Source organism: Calonectris borealis, chromosome 13, assembly GCF_964195595.1.
Source record: "Calonectris borealis chromosome 13, bCalBor7.hap1.2, whole genome shotgun sequence".
NCBI lineage: Eukaryota > Metazoa > Chordata > Aves > Procellariiformes > Procellariidae > Calonectris > Calonectris borealis.
In genome coordinates, this window is record NC_134324.1 from 22,328,221 (window position 1) to 22,344,338 (window position 16,118).

General features: G+C 42.9%; 1 protein-coding gene across 3 annotated transcripts in view; it reads right to left on the reverse strand.

Moving 5' to 3' along the window:
• The window catches only part of LOC142087827 (uncharacterized), a 29,852-nt gene extending 13,771 nt beyond the window's left edge, over nucleotides 1–16,081 (reverse strand). The window contains exons 1-9 of one of the 3 annotated variants that reach the window (XM_075162501.1): nucleotides 15,798–16,081; nucleotides 13,356–13,395; nucleotides 10,280–10,364; nucleotides 8,883–8,989; nucleotides 7,762–7,820; nucleotides 6,591–6,701; nucleotides 3,815–3,945; nucleotides 2,912–3,036; nucleotides 658–763 (exon numbers count right to left, since the gene is read on the reverse strand). In XM_075162501.1, coding sequence (XP_075018602.1) covers nucleotides 658–763; nucleotides 2,912–3,036; nucleotides 3,815–3,945; nucleotides 6,591–6,701; nucleotides 7,762–7,820; nucleotides 8,883–8,989; nucleotides 10,280–10,291 — 651 coding nt within the window. In that variant the 5' untranslated portion in view covers nucleotides 10,292–10,364; nucleotides 13,356–13,395; nucleotides 15,798–16,081. Of the gene's footprint in view, nucleotides 1–657; nucleotides 764–2,911; nucleotides 3,037–3,814; nucleotides 3,946–6,590; nucleotides 6,702–7,761; nucleotides 7,821–8,882; nucleotides 8,990–10,279; nucleotides 10,365–13,355; nucleotides 13,396–13,855; nucleotides 13,875–14,129; nucleotides 14,635–15,797 lie in introns of those variants that run through there. The other 2 variants (XM_075162500.1, XM_075162502.1) reach the window with 2 other exon arrangements.
• Nucleotides 16,082–16,118: the final 37 nt, after the last annotated feature.

The window sequence follows — 16,118 nt, forward strand, 5'->3', positions numbered from 1 at the left end:
GTGGTTAAGAGAAGAGTTCTCGGCAGATGGTCCTCAAACCATACATATAGCACTTTTCTTCCTACCTAGAAGCCAACGAGAACATTATGGTCATACACTGGACGTGCAACATCAGAACTGAGTCCAGTTTTAAACTCCAGGCTTTTATTTCTTGTAAGGGACAACATTCAGTAACACAGGCCCACCCTAAGTCTGAAGTGTGGGCTGCATCTAATGATGCTTAGACTAAATGTTACTTCAAAGTACAAAGAAACACAAGCCCCAAGTAGAAGTCCTCCACTGCAGAACTGGAGATTCCAACCCGACAGTGGAGGGGAAGGGAATAATCCACACAAAAGCCTCCCAGCTATGCACTCCGAGGAATACTTTGGGAGACCTGATGAGAAAAGGAACTTGGGCCTTACCACTCAGATGGGAAGGCTAGTCTTTAAAGGACAATCCCTAGCTCCGAGCAAGATAAAGCTTTCAACATAGAAGTTAATTCAACCTGCAGAAGGGAACGATACATGCATATGCTTCGACAGGGTTGATATACTACCTACTGCTTTGCAGATAGAAACAGTGATGTGGGAGGTCAGGAATGCACAGACATTTGCTCAGGGTTCACTAGAAGCGCAATAAAATCAGTAATTTGTCAAGACGGCGCCAAACATTTACCTGAATTGGGTTTTCCTCAGAGGCATGCTTATCACGACGTCTTCCTTCTACTCTCCTAATTGTGCCTGCCTGGCCACCGATCACGTCAATTGTCCCACCCAGCTTCCTGGTACAAAGCAGATGCATTTTTTTAGGCTCAAAGACATTAGAAGGAGCAGTTTTCCCCACTATTAGACAGATTTCTCTCGTACATTCTTTTCCACCAGGGAAAAATCTCTAGAGGCAGCACTCAAACTGGACAAGAAGTGAATGAGAAGTCCTTTTCCACTTTTGAGCAATTTGAGCTCTGCTTGCAGGGGTGAGTTAGGTCTCTCTGAACACCTAGAAACATAATCCAAAGAACTGCCACATACGGGTGTGTAATAACACGGATTGCACACTTCGGTTCAGAGTTGAAATCCTTTACTCACTCTCCAGATGTGAATAATCATTCCCAGATCAGGCTCAGAGAAAGTGGAGAATATTTATCAGGAGAAGCCTTTAATGTTATCAGCCCAGATTTCTCCTGCTTTCTGTCCAATCTTCCAAGTGTTGCTGATACCACTGAAGTTATTTACAAATCAGATTCTCAGATACTTTCTAGCCATCTTCCTGGGGTCTACTCCGTTTCTATTAAAGAAAAAGTTTTGCCACCGCTTTCAATGAAATCAAGGCTAGATCCTTGAACAAAAATACATTCATGTAGCCAAGAAACAGTGCTGTTTATCCACTAGTGGAAATCAGTCACAGAACCTACAATTTTCCATGTTCTTTTATCTCCATACCCAGATCACACTTGGGGGAAGAACATTTTTACAGGAGCTCGTTGGAAGGTCACCGCAAGTAAAGGTTTGTGAGAGAGAGAAGCACCCGCAACTGAAGTTTAAGAATCCCTCATCCTATATTCATGCAACAATTGATTTGTGTAAGTATGCCTTAAACATGTTTTCCTGCAGTGAGGACAGAAAAGCATCACACTTTTCCAAGTCAGACAGCAGAGTTTTCTATCTCAGTAGGAAATTTAGACAAAATGCTGGCTAGTTGGTGAGATAAAGTTTTCTCACTGTAATCTGCTCACTTTTGTTTGGTTTGGGTTTTTTTTGTTTTGTTGGGGTTTTTTTGGTTTGTTGTTTTTGTTTGTGTTTTCTTTTTTTTTTTTTTTTTACTTAAACAAAAACCAAACCCAATTCATTATTAAGCCCATGGTTTTGATGCTGCTGCAGTGTATGAACATACTCGTTTTGGTCCTGACCAAAAGCTCTGCTGCAGGAACAGAATCTCATGTGTGTGTCAGTACTTTCAAAATCAGACTGCAAATTAACATGGACAAAAATGCTGTATAGTTACCATAGCATCAGCTTATTTTGCAATGGTGTAGATTTTCGAAAATCTCAGGAGATACACATAACAGCTGGAAACAAACCTGACTGATTTGATGGCACTACGAAGGGGGAGAGAAATGCCAGCAAAGTGCTGAAATGCAAACAGACTATGTAAGGCTTTAAAGCTTACACTTGAAGCATATAGTTGGTTCTCTCTCCGACAAAATGGAAAGTTGGAATGCAAGACTGATTTCTGCACGACAGGTGTGCCAAAGATGTAACGTGAATAAAGCAATACAAACACCCAGATCCCAAAGCTCTGGCTTTTCTTCATAGCTTTGTTTTTCTGAAGCTTTTTATTAAAAACCATCAACCCCATAAGGTCAAAGTGGTTCTCCCAGTAGAGGCTACCAATCAAAATGACTCAATGTTTTCCTTTGTCCAGCCTTGTGGATCCTCTCTCTCATTGGAGAAAATAACTAATTAGTATGCATCAAGCAGCATAGCGTACAGGTACAGAAACCAACAGCTCCTCTTATCAGCCGCCAAACATGTAATCCAATTCCACTTCAGGAGGCAAAGATTAACATCGTGGGAGTAAGAATAAGCCAAGTAAGCACAAGCAGCCAGCAATGTAAGCCCTCAAAGCTGAGGTATTTGCCTTGTTTCTCCTACTCCCAGAGATGTGTCCCTTCAGCTGGGATATAGGTTTCCCTCCCTGTGCAGCACTATACTGAGGGTATCACCGAGGAGAGGTAAATGGGTAGGTAGGGGTTGCACAATCCTGAGGAGAGCACTGCTAAAGTTAATGAGTGACCACAGCAGCTTCCTGTAAAGTTTAAAAGCTTCTTCTGTTTCAGGTTTGAGGAGATTCAGATATGGCCCAGGTGGATCCCAGCTACCCCTACGAAGAACGCAGTGCATCCAGGCTGTATGTCTGCATCATCTCTCACCTATTAGGAGGAGGCCCAGCCTTCATGCGTCCTCCCACCAGAGCCAAGAAGTCTGTTTTGAATTCTGTTTTGATGATGTTGTTTTCCACTTCTTTTTCAGCATTTCCTGTTCTTCCTTGCTGAACCTATGGAAGGCAATATATAACACACAGGTTTAATGCCCTTACTTTCAACTGAATGTAGCGTCAGAGATTAAATCTCAGCAAAGGAAAAGGGCTCCCTCGAGGAACAATCACAAGGCTCTTGCAAACAAGTAACCTATTCTTCAGTCAAGGCGGCAGACATTTCTGTAAACTAGTTGGCTATTCCAGCCTCAGCCTGCTGTCCATTGTCTCCTGTTAGAAGTCCAAAAGTTTAATAATTTCATATCCTTTTTCATGTAGTCCTTAAGTCAAGACTGGAAATAGTAATACTTGCTGTATTGACTCTTCGGCTGAAGTTCTGATTAACAGCTGTTAGCCACCTGATGGACTTCTGCAAAGGTTGATGGCCAAAGTAGTCTCCAAACACAAAAGGCAGCCACACAACTGCAACAGTCAACAGCAACAAGCAAAACAGCCACGGATGCCCAGGTCCCCTCTCTACACCTCTCACATCCACAGGATCTTCCAACTAGACATCCTTATAGCTGGGTAGCCTCAAAGTCAATTGAAATTCACTCAAGTCTTACTACTGTAGTGGTTTGAACCTGCCAGGCAGCTGGAACTGTTCATTCCATAGAGAAAAGATTTTTAGCAGAGAGATTTAATCTTTAAAGATACATTTTTGTATTTGTCATCACTGAAAGGAACACAGAACAGTTAGGTAGTAAAGTATCTTCTGCCCTTATACTCTCATCTCTGTGATTACAAAAGCAAGTCCCAGTTTTATTGTAGCCATCTACAGGAGTAACATGTCACCTACCGTGATCTTATTTTCAGTGCTGATGGGAGGAGCAGGATCCAGTCCAAGCTGAAGCCGTCGCTGCTTTTCACAATAAGCTTTCCATGTTTCTTCATTGAATCCATAATTAAAGTAATCAGAAAGATCAGCACCTGACAAAGAGAGTAGCAGCTAACATAGGGATTCTAGCAGACTTGCATTCTCAAATTGTCCTTTAACTGCTTAAATGAAGACTTAAGAAAACAAAAATCTTCTAGAGAGCACAGCTCCATTTCATTCTCTCAGAAAGCCACTGCGTGCCACCAGCAGAGATGGCTGCATCTTTTGGTGGGAGGGGGACTACAGCCTGAACAGCAGTGGGACCATTTGGGACATAGAATAGAGCACGTATGCAGGCTATTAAGAGATGCTTGCAACCACTTATTCACCAACTGGATTTATTCAGACTGGTTTCTTGCAATAGTCCAAATGAGTTGAGTGCTGGGGAGAGCATGGTTCCAGGAATGATGGTTCCAGCTACCACCACAGAAATGGGATGGTGCCACAGAACCGTTTTCTTGGCAGAGCTAAGCCAACATGTTCCACTCCTGACCATCACTACCTTTGCTGTTTTGAGAAGAGATTCTGGGACTCACCCGTTCCGTGAAACAGGGCTAAAGTGGAAGTTTTTTATTGATACATCTCAGACTACAGAAGTAATTACAGTTCAGTCATGATCCTAACTATTGCCTTCCAAGATTGTTATCTTTGACAGTCTTCTGTTAAATGTGCCAATTCAGCACGAGCACTTCTGAACAAGAGAGGTGGCCACAAACGGCTTGCCAAGAAAACGTAGATGCAGAAGGACAAACACAGCTGCAACTAACTCTGTAAGGCATACCTCACATCAGGAAGCATTACAAGGCATCTCCTAGCCCTGCTGAGGTGTCCCTCAAACATCTCCCTTGCAAAGGTATTCCTAGACAGACCAATTCTAAAACAAGGAGCTGATACATAAGGGCTAAGAAAAACACTTTGACCATGCAGAACTTGGATCTGTACAGCAAGGTTTAAGTTTATCTTCTAGGTAGGCCGCTCTTCCTGTTGTACCACACAAATATGCAAATTTCACCAACACAGACTCAGCAACATGACATTTACATATCTATTTTATCAACCTATATTTCAGCCCTTTATCAGTTCTTCCACACTATATTTCTTCTTCCTCTCCCTCACTTAAAGAGATACCAACTTGCTGAACAATTAACTGCAAAGGATATAAACCTGAAAGGCTGTTGAGTAACAAGCTACTTGCCATCTAAAATAAACTTACAGGCCACACCTCTGCAGACATCTTCCCTCTATTCGTACTTCAACACTGTTTTAAGGCTAGCTGGCTTCATTTTGGTCCAGGAATGTCAGCATGACCACAATGATTTCCATGCTTTATCTCTGAACTTCACTTCATTGTTTTCCTTCGAACTTATTTCTTCCTAGCCCCCTCTTTCTCACTTCACAATCGATGGGAAATCCCCTGCAGAAGAAAGGCTACGTTTTCTATTATGTCTGTACTAGCTACTATTCATCACAGAGTGCTTTGGTGCTGGTTTGATACTATGACACGCTGATGCAGTTATTAGCACTGTCATGTACTCTGATGCCCTTCATTTCAGGTGGGCAAGAGATATCAAAACCACACCACAGACAATCTTATAATAAAAGCACTACTTACTTAGCATAGCAATATTTCTGAAAGATAAATAAAGTACAGGTGCTGGCAGGAAGAAGAATTATTTCTGAGAAGAGGCAAGTGGATTTTTTGCTTCAGTTAACATTTCAACATAGCACGTTTTATGAGAGTAGCACAGCAAAAATTTGGATCTCTTTGGTTCCTTCATTTACTTTTGTATCAAATTCAGATGAAAAACAGAAGTTTATTTGTAGCATCCTACAGCTGCCACACAAGAGTCGCTTCCAAGTAGAAATCTCCCTAATACTAACCAGGAAGACAAAAGAGACCATGTACATATTAAAACCTGCTGTGCAAAGTACTATTCATCTGGACACAGTCTAGATAATATTGTCCAGAAGAAATAAGTGGGGACTGCTGACTCACAGTTATGCACCTAGGGGCAGAATCTGGCAATGAATTAGGCAATGCAGCTTTTCTAAAAGAAAAATCCTAGCCTTTCTTGTCAGAATAGACAGTGTTTTCCTTCCTTTTATTCAATTATTTGCAGCAGGAGAATTCAACACAAAAAGATGGTTTTCCTATCATGACGTGTGCTCGCGTGGTGATTCCCACCATCGCTGTCCTCTGCAAGGGGTACTTTCCCGCAGAAGTGTGGACATCCCCAGGACCCAAATGAGAAGGGTGCATGGGGATGACTCCGAGCTTGGCCATGGTGAGACAGAATAAGCAAGCTGCTGCACATGAAGAGGAGATCACACATCATCAACAGCCAAATCCTGATCCCACTCAATTGACTTTAAGGCCAACAAACATTATCGTATTGATATCAGTGCAATATTTTCTGGAACTAGGGAATTAATAAAATAGAACATTAAAAAAATAGTTGTTCCCTTTAGGGAAATTAAATTAATAAAGTAAATGCAACCCAATTTTAGGTAAAGCATGGCTTGATCAATCAGTAAATGTCACTGATTGTCTAGGCAGGCATAAGAGGCTGAGCAATACACATTGTTCCAACCTCCCTGTTCCCTGGCAGCAATAAATGGACAACAATTACACGTGAAATTAAAGAGAGACAACTAAAACTGTAGAAAATATTTACCACAAGAAACTGTGAGGCCCCACCTGGTTTCCTCCACGGTTTGTCTTCAAATGAATCTAAATCCACTTCTATAACAGGCAATCCATTTATATTCCCTGCAGCATCTAAGTCAATACCTTTGGGCTGCAACTTGGCTTTAGAGAGAGAGAAACTGTTACTACTTTTAATGCAATGTCTTTAATCCACTAATTTGCTGAGCAAATTACTCCAGTCAAAAATAAAGCGCTACTGTGAATTCATTGCTGGCTTTATAGCACATAGGTAACCACAATCAACTTTTTAATAAAAATTACTTCAGTCACTCTATAAATAAATAGCCAGGGTATACAGCACTTGCAGTTGAACAGCAGAGAAGCAAATTCAACTCAGATTGGTACTACAGACAAACAGAGTAAATTACTAGAGCATGCGTGAAATTTACCCCAAATGAAAAAAATTTATTTTTCTCCCCATGCAAAATACTTATTTTTCTCTCCCAAGATACACACATTTTCTCATAACGAGACTTTTTCAGGATCAGTCTTAAGCGAACTGTGTACTAACTAGAGTCAAAAAAAAATCTGACAGCTACAGAATCTTCAAGGGGAGTTTGTTCTTATTTTCTCAATCAGAAGATAAGTCATTTGCATAAAGAAATTGATGGAAGGATGTATATGAAGCCCACGAAAGGACAGTCTCATATATGAGGAAGGACAGAATCCAAGTCTCAATATACAGTATAAACTAAACTGAATGGTGGGAAAAATTTCATCTGCAGAAATACGCATAGGTAATACTCAAGGCCAGAGTTTGTTTCTTCTAGTATCTTACACTGCAAGTAGCTCAGTATACTGACCATAGAGTTAAAGTTCTTCTCCAGGCAATTTAGAATGTTTGGCCCCAGTGCAACAATATAGTTTAGAAACACTCTGGTTTTTTACTATAAAAGTAATAACCAATGTATTTTTTTTCTAGTTTAAATAGAATTATAATCAGCTTGTTCAATAATGGGTAATTAAATCACTCCATTGCACCCTGGACCCTCAGACTGTCCTAGGAGTGCTTTTCTTTAGGAAACGCACTTACTATTCCTAGTTTAAATAAGATGCACTAATTTTATATTCTTCCAGAGACCAAGTTTTGCAGCTACTCCAGCTGCGAGTGCCAGATAAGTGAAATATTGCAAAAGGCGAAGGATAAAAATAACAGCAATACCTGAAGCAGATGCTCCATAGCCTCTACCCGTTTTTAAGTTTAGATTCATAGGAGTTCCCCTATATGGAAAAGAATCACTACATTGGTATTTGAAAAAATTACTTGGTTGAAGATTTTCATGCAAAATATATTCAAGCCCCGACATCCTTCAGAGGATGCTTAGTTCACTTGGGTTTATTCATGCCTCTCTACGATTTTAGTACTCTCAACACCTTAGAAGTGAGATTCATTTGCCACATAAGTTTCTCTAACCCTACAGAAATGCAGCAAACATACTTACTGACCAAGAACAGAACACAAGAGGATTGTCTTGAACATGAACAGAAAGGTTATTTCAAAGAGTGGTAGTTACCATTCTGCCCAGGAATGTACTTAGTATTTAAATGCAACTGAACACCATGGAAATCATAGCTGCGCATAGCTCACAGAATGAGGAGAGAAAGGTAGAAGCAGATTTCGAAAAGGATGTCTGCAAAATCTAGTGAGCGGCTAACGGATGGAGCATTGCTATTCAGAGTAATCCATCAGGCTGAAACCACCTCTACAACAAGAGAAGGAAATTACCCATGAAGTGGAAAAATTAGAATATGCTGCAAAGCACATGTAAGTCATTTCCTTAAGAGGAAGGCTGCTAGCAGCAAGCAAAAATGCTGTCTTATTATTTTTATTCAATGCAAATTAGGTAGAATTTTAAGTCAGTGACATAATTTCCTGGTTCGCAAATCCAGCCTCACCACTTCTGAATCATGAAAAATTAAGACAGCTGAAAATTAGTAAATTCACAGCTTATGCAAATTCTTACCAATACAAATTTTGGTTCTTGAAGTTTTCACAGATGATGAGTTAAATGTAACTTCCGACCTTTGATTTTGCCCGATGAAGCATAGTAATTATTTGATTAATTTTCCAACAGACGACCCATGAATTATCATTCCTATTTTATAGATGGATTCTCCAACAAGCATTGCAGGACAGAGCTGCCCATCAGCTTCTAATCCCATTCCGGTGTTCTAGCCATTACTCCCAGAAGACAGATCAGCTCTCATCCCCACTTTCAATCCCAATCAACTCTTTAGAGCTACCTCAGATCAAAAATCGACACCATAATCAGCAATACATACATGTACGATGGTGCTCCCGTTTTAATGTTGCCAATAGTAACTTTCACGTCATCATCATCACTGTCGCTATCGCTGTCATCTTCATCATCTTCACCACTTGGAAGGGCCTAGTAACAATAAAAGCACGCAGGAGCTCATTAACACATAAAACTGATAAATTCCCCAGGACAGTAAGCCAAATCTTACAAAGCTTGGATGATGAAGGACTATTAGAAAGAATGATTCTGATATAAAGACATAACTTTCTACTGCACTCCAAGGATACAGAAAGTTGTCTCTGGAGGCAAAAACCATGGAAGTAATCAGCCTTCAACATAAATGGACAGGTGCCCACAAAGAAACTGCCATGTCCTTTGAAGAAGTGATCCTACATGAGAATCAGGATAAGATTTCTGAAGGGGGGAAGGTTTAGCTCGGTTCTAAGAATTTCATCGTGTCCCACAGCTCCTCTCCCCTACTCTTTTTGAAAGAGCTAGGGCTTTTCTGACACATCTCCTTCACAGCTCCATGGTGAAAGTATACAACCACAAATAAAAATCACCAAAATACATTCACCAGGCTTTACCTAAGAACCTTGGAGCAAATAGTCTCTCAACACAACTTTTGCGATAGGAAGCTGCTGAGGAGCTCGGCTTGGCTTATTTAGCACAATCAGTCCCCAAGTCACTTAATTTTACATAAGAACTTTACAGCTGCCGATTCAACTCCAGTGCAGCACCACTGCCAGGGCACAAAAGCAAAGGAAGTCTTCCAGGTATCCAGCAGTACAGTTTTGCAAGATGCATGAGCTGAATTAACACCTCACTGCTACAAAAGGGTATGAGGAAGGTGTTCCTAACCCTCCCTCCTTTTCCAGGGCACACGGGTTTGTCAGAACTCTGCATGAGCCATCCTGACATACCACAGCGGCAGAAAATAAACCCATCAAAAAGACTAGAGGAAGAGGGGGTGGAGAAGCAAGCCGCCTCCTACTCTTTCAGCACTGAGCCACTAGATTGTATTCTAAGAGGTCTGAGCCTGAATCATAACTGATTCCCAGCACTTTGGACTTTCTATCCCAGTGTTTCCCATATTTTACTGACCCTCAAGAAATGGGGGAGCTGGAGGTAACATCATGTTCTGCTTTTCCTGCCAGGCTGCAGTATCAGAGGCCCTCACCTGCCTCTTCAGTGGGCATAAGCAATACTTAATTAGGGTTCACTACCCACTACACAAGGTAGGCTGAGAAGAGAAGCCTGTTGCTGTATTTAGCATTGGGACTTGACTATCAGCACACTCCTACAGTACAAATGTAACGTATTAGGCAGTACTAGCATCTTTACACTTTCATCTTTTTATCCATGAGTATTGAGAAGCACAAAAATAACTATGTCTACCATTTGCAGTGGAACACATACATGTTGTGACATCTCTCGGTCTTCATTGCTGACAGGCCGGTTCTCCTGAGGAGCATCTTGCAAAGGATGAGAAGATTCTGCATGTCTAGTAAATGTGACAGATAAAAGAAAGTGGACAAGCCCAATCTAGAGGTTCACCTATAAACATTTCTAAAGCATTAGTCCAGGTGACTTTCACATAATGGCTTTATTCATATAGTGTGTTTATTCTGCTGGCAGTTAGCTCAACTATATGACAAAAAATTAATCATCCTTGCTTGGCTTTGCTTTTGTTGGAAAGAATCCGTTTAGCTTCCAAAGAGCGCCTGACAGACAGCATGGCTGCCTAGCCAAACACCACTCAACACCTAATATATAAGTGGCAGCTATAATATCTTTCAGCTTCGGTTCAGCACAATCACAACTGATAGGAATAAGACCATAATAAGCAAAACTTCACCTTGTTCTTAAGGATGCTAATAATTATATATATATTTAGCAAGCAGCAAGGGCATCTGTCCCGTAGAAATTAAGGAAAAAGTGATTTTAGTGTTTCTACAAATAGCTTACATTAATGAGTAGTTAAAATTGAAAGAAAAAAAGACAGTTATCCACCCAATCTTCTCATTCATTACAAATTCGTCCTAATGCAACAATGGTCAAGTTCAGATTTACCTCCATTTAAGGAGTTCGTACAAATGTTAACATTGTTTACTGCATTAGCCAAGCAAGAAAGTCAAATTGGTATACACATGCTAGAAAAGAGTATGCTAAGTGTTACAAAACTAAAAAACAAAGAGATTTTGTAATGTTGTAGGTAAAACCTAGTAGAACTTCAAAATAATTCTGGCTTTTCAAAAGAGACAATTAGAATAGCCCAGGCCCAGGAAACCCAATTCTCCACCAGTACTTTGTAGGGACGTTGCTATTAATTTAAAACCCTATGTCGGATAATGAACATACACAAGAATATCTTCAAAAAGAAACATATGTAACACCTAACAGAATCCAAACACTGGTCAGATTAAAGCCATTTCAGAGGCGGCAGGAAAGGAGAACACCAAACAAGTAAGCCAAAAGGTCACGCTAACGCAACTCAGAAAGCAGTTACTGAGCATAAAAAAAGAACAATTTGAGCAGTTACTGAAGGTCCCATATTAGAAAAGCTCCATATACGAAGAAATTCAACAATCAAGCCAAGATCAAAAAGAAAGAATGAAGCTTCAGCAGCTAACCAAGGAAGCACAGGTCCCATTTTGCCAAGTTCCTGAGGTGACAGCTGAAGATACTTTAAGTTATGAAAGGTAGCCAAGATGTCTAAGGGAAAATCAGCCTCTAAAAGTACTTCAAAGTTGCAGACATAGGCTATTACTTAAGGACCAAAAGATGTACCACTGGAGAAAATCTCACAGATGGCTCCAAAACCTTTTGCATTTTGTTTGCCAAATCCAAGCAAATCATAACATTGACCTCAACCCCAGAATTTTCTCAAGAATCCAAGATGACTGAATTAAGGAAGAGTGACAAGTATTACCTTCAGCTTCAAGTCACATGAAGTATCTGTGGGTGTGCATTAAAATTTATGAATTGGAGTTCAAATAAACATTTGCTAAGTAACAGTCTTTCCCTAACCTGTTCATTCCTGGGAAGCAAACAATCTGACAGGTCCACAGCCATCATCTGCGTGCAAAAAAATGTCGCAGCTATTTCATTTCCCCAGAATGCCAGCATAACCCTGTGTATTGCTGATGTAACAGCATCCTGTACAGACTGCTGGTATTTAATGCATCCTTTAGGCTAAGGAATGTTAATGGATACTGCATGCCGCACTATACTGATTTCTGCTTCGCGGGTAGAGACAAACAAGCTAGCAATGTATCCCTGGAACTGCAGCCCTCGACAACGTAGCGAACAAAGAGTCATTTTTCTTAAAACACCCCACAGCTCTTCATTTAGGAAGACTCTCATTGTGCAACAAAGAAAAGGGGAAAAAAAAAAAGAGGGGGGGGGGAAGAAAAAAAAAAAGGAGAGCTAGCATGACCATGAATACTTTTCCTTCACACATCTTGCAGTTATTGGAGACAGTTGCTGGAAATTCAGATTTTTAATCCTGCTTGTAAAGTAAAATTACATTCAGATGAAAGTGACAAGGAACAATAGATTTATGCAAGTTAGCAGTAAATTTCTATCTAAACTAAAAGTTGTTCCTTCTCACAAAACTCATTTGATGATTTTAGGTAACAATTTACCAAGTCTGCCTAAAACTTGTTTTTGAACAAGTTTTCATATTCCCTAAGCACAGGACACTTACTACAAAAGTAGGACAGTATCCGAAACAATGTCAGAAATTCCAGATACTGAATTCAAAATGACCTTAAAGGACAATAAATATTAAACTGAACTTTTGAAGCTGCTGAGCACACAGAAGTCCAGTGAAGATCAAGTCTTCTGAAAACCATGTTACATTTAAAAATAGCAAACAGACAGTATTTCTGCTGAGAGAAAACGCTGCTGGTGCAAAATACACTGCTACAAATATAGGGGAGTTATGATCAAGGACAGACAATACTTTCCATATACAGAAAGCAAAACTGATCATTGAGTTGTCCCCAATGCTTTTATCTCAAAGTCTTACCGAAACCACATATTTCATAGATCTTGTATAATTTGTTGATTTGATCATGTCAAGATTTTAACCTAGCCTCAAGGTTTTTAGCTTTTCCAGGCTAAAGCACAGGCCACAATTTTACCAATGCCAGGCCAGCACAAAGGCCAATCCTCAAGGCACCATTTTTCCCAGGGAATTAAACTTGAAACCAGAACCAATTTAAAACTAATCGGGGAGGGGGGAAAAAAAAAGGGGTTAGAAGTTAGTTTTAAGTCAAATCAGTTGACTAATCCGGTTCACCTTCCAAATCCATAAATGCTGTGCCAGCCCAAGCGTGGCAGCTGGGATGACCCCATGGGATGGGAAAAGGATAGGCTGCTGCTTCTGGCAACAGCGTTGGTCTGAAGCATTCATGAAGCTATGCTTAACATGGCTTGACCTTCTCTGCAGCATATATTGTTATAATGAATAAACAGTCTCTGGACTCACCCAGAAATTGGTCCATCTTCTTGCTTACCAGTGGTGTCATCTGCAATAATAATAATAAAGAAAATTATTCAAGTGAAAGAAAAAAAGCTACATTTAAGCACAAAATGTGTCACAGCTACAGAAATACCTAGTAGTGCCAAGGCACTATAACCCCAATGTTCTCTTTTCAACAAAGTTCAACTAGAAACGGAGCAGCTAAAAAAAAACCCCAATAAACAAAACCTATCTGCAGAAGTGAAGTCTCACACCACTGACACAGAACAAAATTCAAAATACATATCCAAAGTCTCAGAGCAGAAGGAGTAAAGGCAAACATCACATAAGGAACTTAAGTCTGCTGTGAAGGTCTTTATATAGACTTTTAACACACCAGGGAAGAAGAAACATAAAAGTATTCAGCTGGAAAGTCTATGAGGAGGACAAAGACGTTTAAATAAAGTCCTACACTTTTTCCTGAACACACACACCCCAGTCCCCTGCTAGCCCAGGGGTTCACCTACATCAATCAGGTTAATAAGATCTGGATGATTAGGAAACTGAAATTGTAACAAAGCATCACTCTGTGCATCACGGTGTTATTGTTAAAAGGACAATAATCCACCCCACCCCCCAAAAAAAAACGGCAGCTAAAGCGCCTGCCCCCGAGAGGGAAGCCCGGGGGCGGCCCGTAAGGCGGGGTCGGGGGAGATGCTGGGGGGCGGATGCGGTTGCATTGCCCCCCACCCCCGGCCCGGGGCGAGGCCTGGCTGCGCGGCCGGGGGCGGTGGTACCTACCCCCGTAGAGCCAGTGCTCCTCGTCCTCCTCCGCCTCCAGCGGCGCCGCGCCCGGCACGGCGCCAGCCGCCGGCGGCTCCAGCTCGGTGGCCATGGCCGCCGCGCCGCGGGGCTGAGGGGAGCGGGACGCCCCGAGCTGCCCGCCCTCCCCCGCGCCCGCAGCAGGAGGAGGCGGCGGAGGAGGCGGCGGAGGAGGAGGAGACGCGGAGGCGGCCTCCGGGGCCCCGCTAGGCTTCCGCCGGGGCCTGAGGCGAGGCGCGCATCCGTTGCGGTCGGCACGGGGCGGGGAGGACCGCAGCCGCCGGGCCGCGCCGAGGACGCCTCGCTAACGCGCCGCCATTGCTCTTTCTTTGGCTCCCGCGGGCGGGGAAGGAGGCGCGGAGGAGGGCGAGACCCCCCGGCGCGGGAGCGGGGGCCGCCGCCGGGCCTTAGCGCCGCCCGCTCCGCCGTTACAAAAGGCGCCGCGCACCGGGCCCTGGGCAAGCGCCGCGGCGCAGGACGGGCCGGGGCAGCGCATGCGCGGCGCCAGGGCGCATGCGCCGAGGGGAGCGGCGGCGCCTGAGGCGCGCGGGAAGGGAGGTAGCGCGGCTCGGGCGGGAAGGGGCTCCCTCAGCCCGCGCTTCGCAGGGGGGGCTGCCCGCTGTACCGCAACCCCGGCCGGCAGCGCGGAGCGGAGCAGCGGGGGTGGTTACACTGGTCGCTGCCCCGCAGCCACACCAGACGCTTGCCAGCTGAACAAGCAGGTTTCCATCTCGCAGTCAGGCTGGAGCCTTGTCCCGAGAGCCCAACGGCCCGTGAACCGCGCTGGGTTTCCCTGTCACTAACAGCCAAATCAGTAAGTCTTTCATCTTTACATCATAAATCTCACCGATGAGATCTGGCGTGGTGCTCTGCAGCCACAGCCCTTGCAGGACTCGACACACACCACAGCCTTGGTTTAACAACGGCTTCCCAAGCAGAGCCAACCGCCCGCATTTTACAAGGGTGCTGTTTGGCAAGCTGGATGTCACACTTAGACTTTTCTAAAATATCAAAATTTTCTTCAATCTTTCACAATGAGTCTGGTAACATTGAGACTCCAGACAGTTTCGCTACTGAAATTAGCTCAACGTGGAGAGCAGAAGAGCACAACCAACCATTGTGGTTCTCGTGCCTGACGCTCACAAGCCTCCTGCTGGGAGCTCCCCGAAGGGCTCGAGGAGCCCAGCGGAATTTCCAAAGAGGTATTTGGAAGTGACCGGAGGCAAATAATGCCGCTACTTGTGTTCATTTCACAAATCCTAACAGCTGTTCTGCCAATACAGCGGTATTCACAAAACAGTTGGTGACACTATGAAAGAGTTCAGTACTTTTTGGGTGGGATTTACATGACCCATTTCTGGCTTTGCAGCTCTTAAGTGAATTTCGTATTTTACACCCTCAAGGTGTAGCGCCTGATGCTTCTGCAATTCAAAGCCATCTGGTAGCTTCTGCTTCAGAGTAGCTGTAGCAGTTAGCATCACCCTCTGTCAGTTTCAAGGCTCTTAATTCCATCAGTACTACATGGAAACTTACAGCAATGTGATTTTCAGCACTACTCAATGCTACCGAAAATTATAAAGAATGATAAGGCAAGTTACCTTTTCCATGCACTCAACAATGAAAAAAAGTACTGTATCAAAAAGTTACCTTGGAAGTGTCTCGTCTCTGTGGTTCAAGTGTGGCTAGGATCCATTCCTCCCCGTTGTCCCCTGCTTTCTGCTCCAGGTGGAAAGAAATGCTGAACAAATGCTCACCGTAGGAATTGGAACAGGAATTAGACAACAGTTGCACAGGACTCCCAAAGTATATTGAGAGTTGACCCTTGAGATCCCCTGGTCATACACTACCAATGGTTTCTGATTAACTCACACAGAGGTGGAAAATCGCCACTCATACGAAGAGCCTCAGCAGTGGCCAACAAGTCTTGTTGCCTGTTAACAGATTTTAAAATAGTTGGGTTTTTTCCCA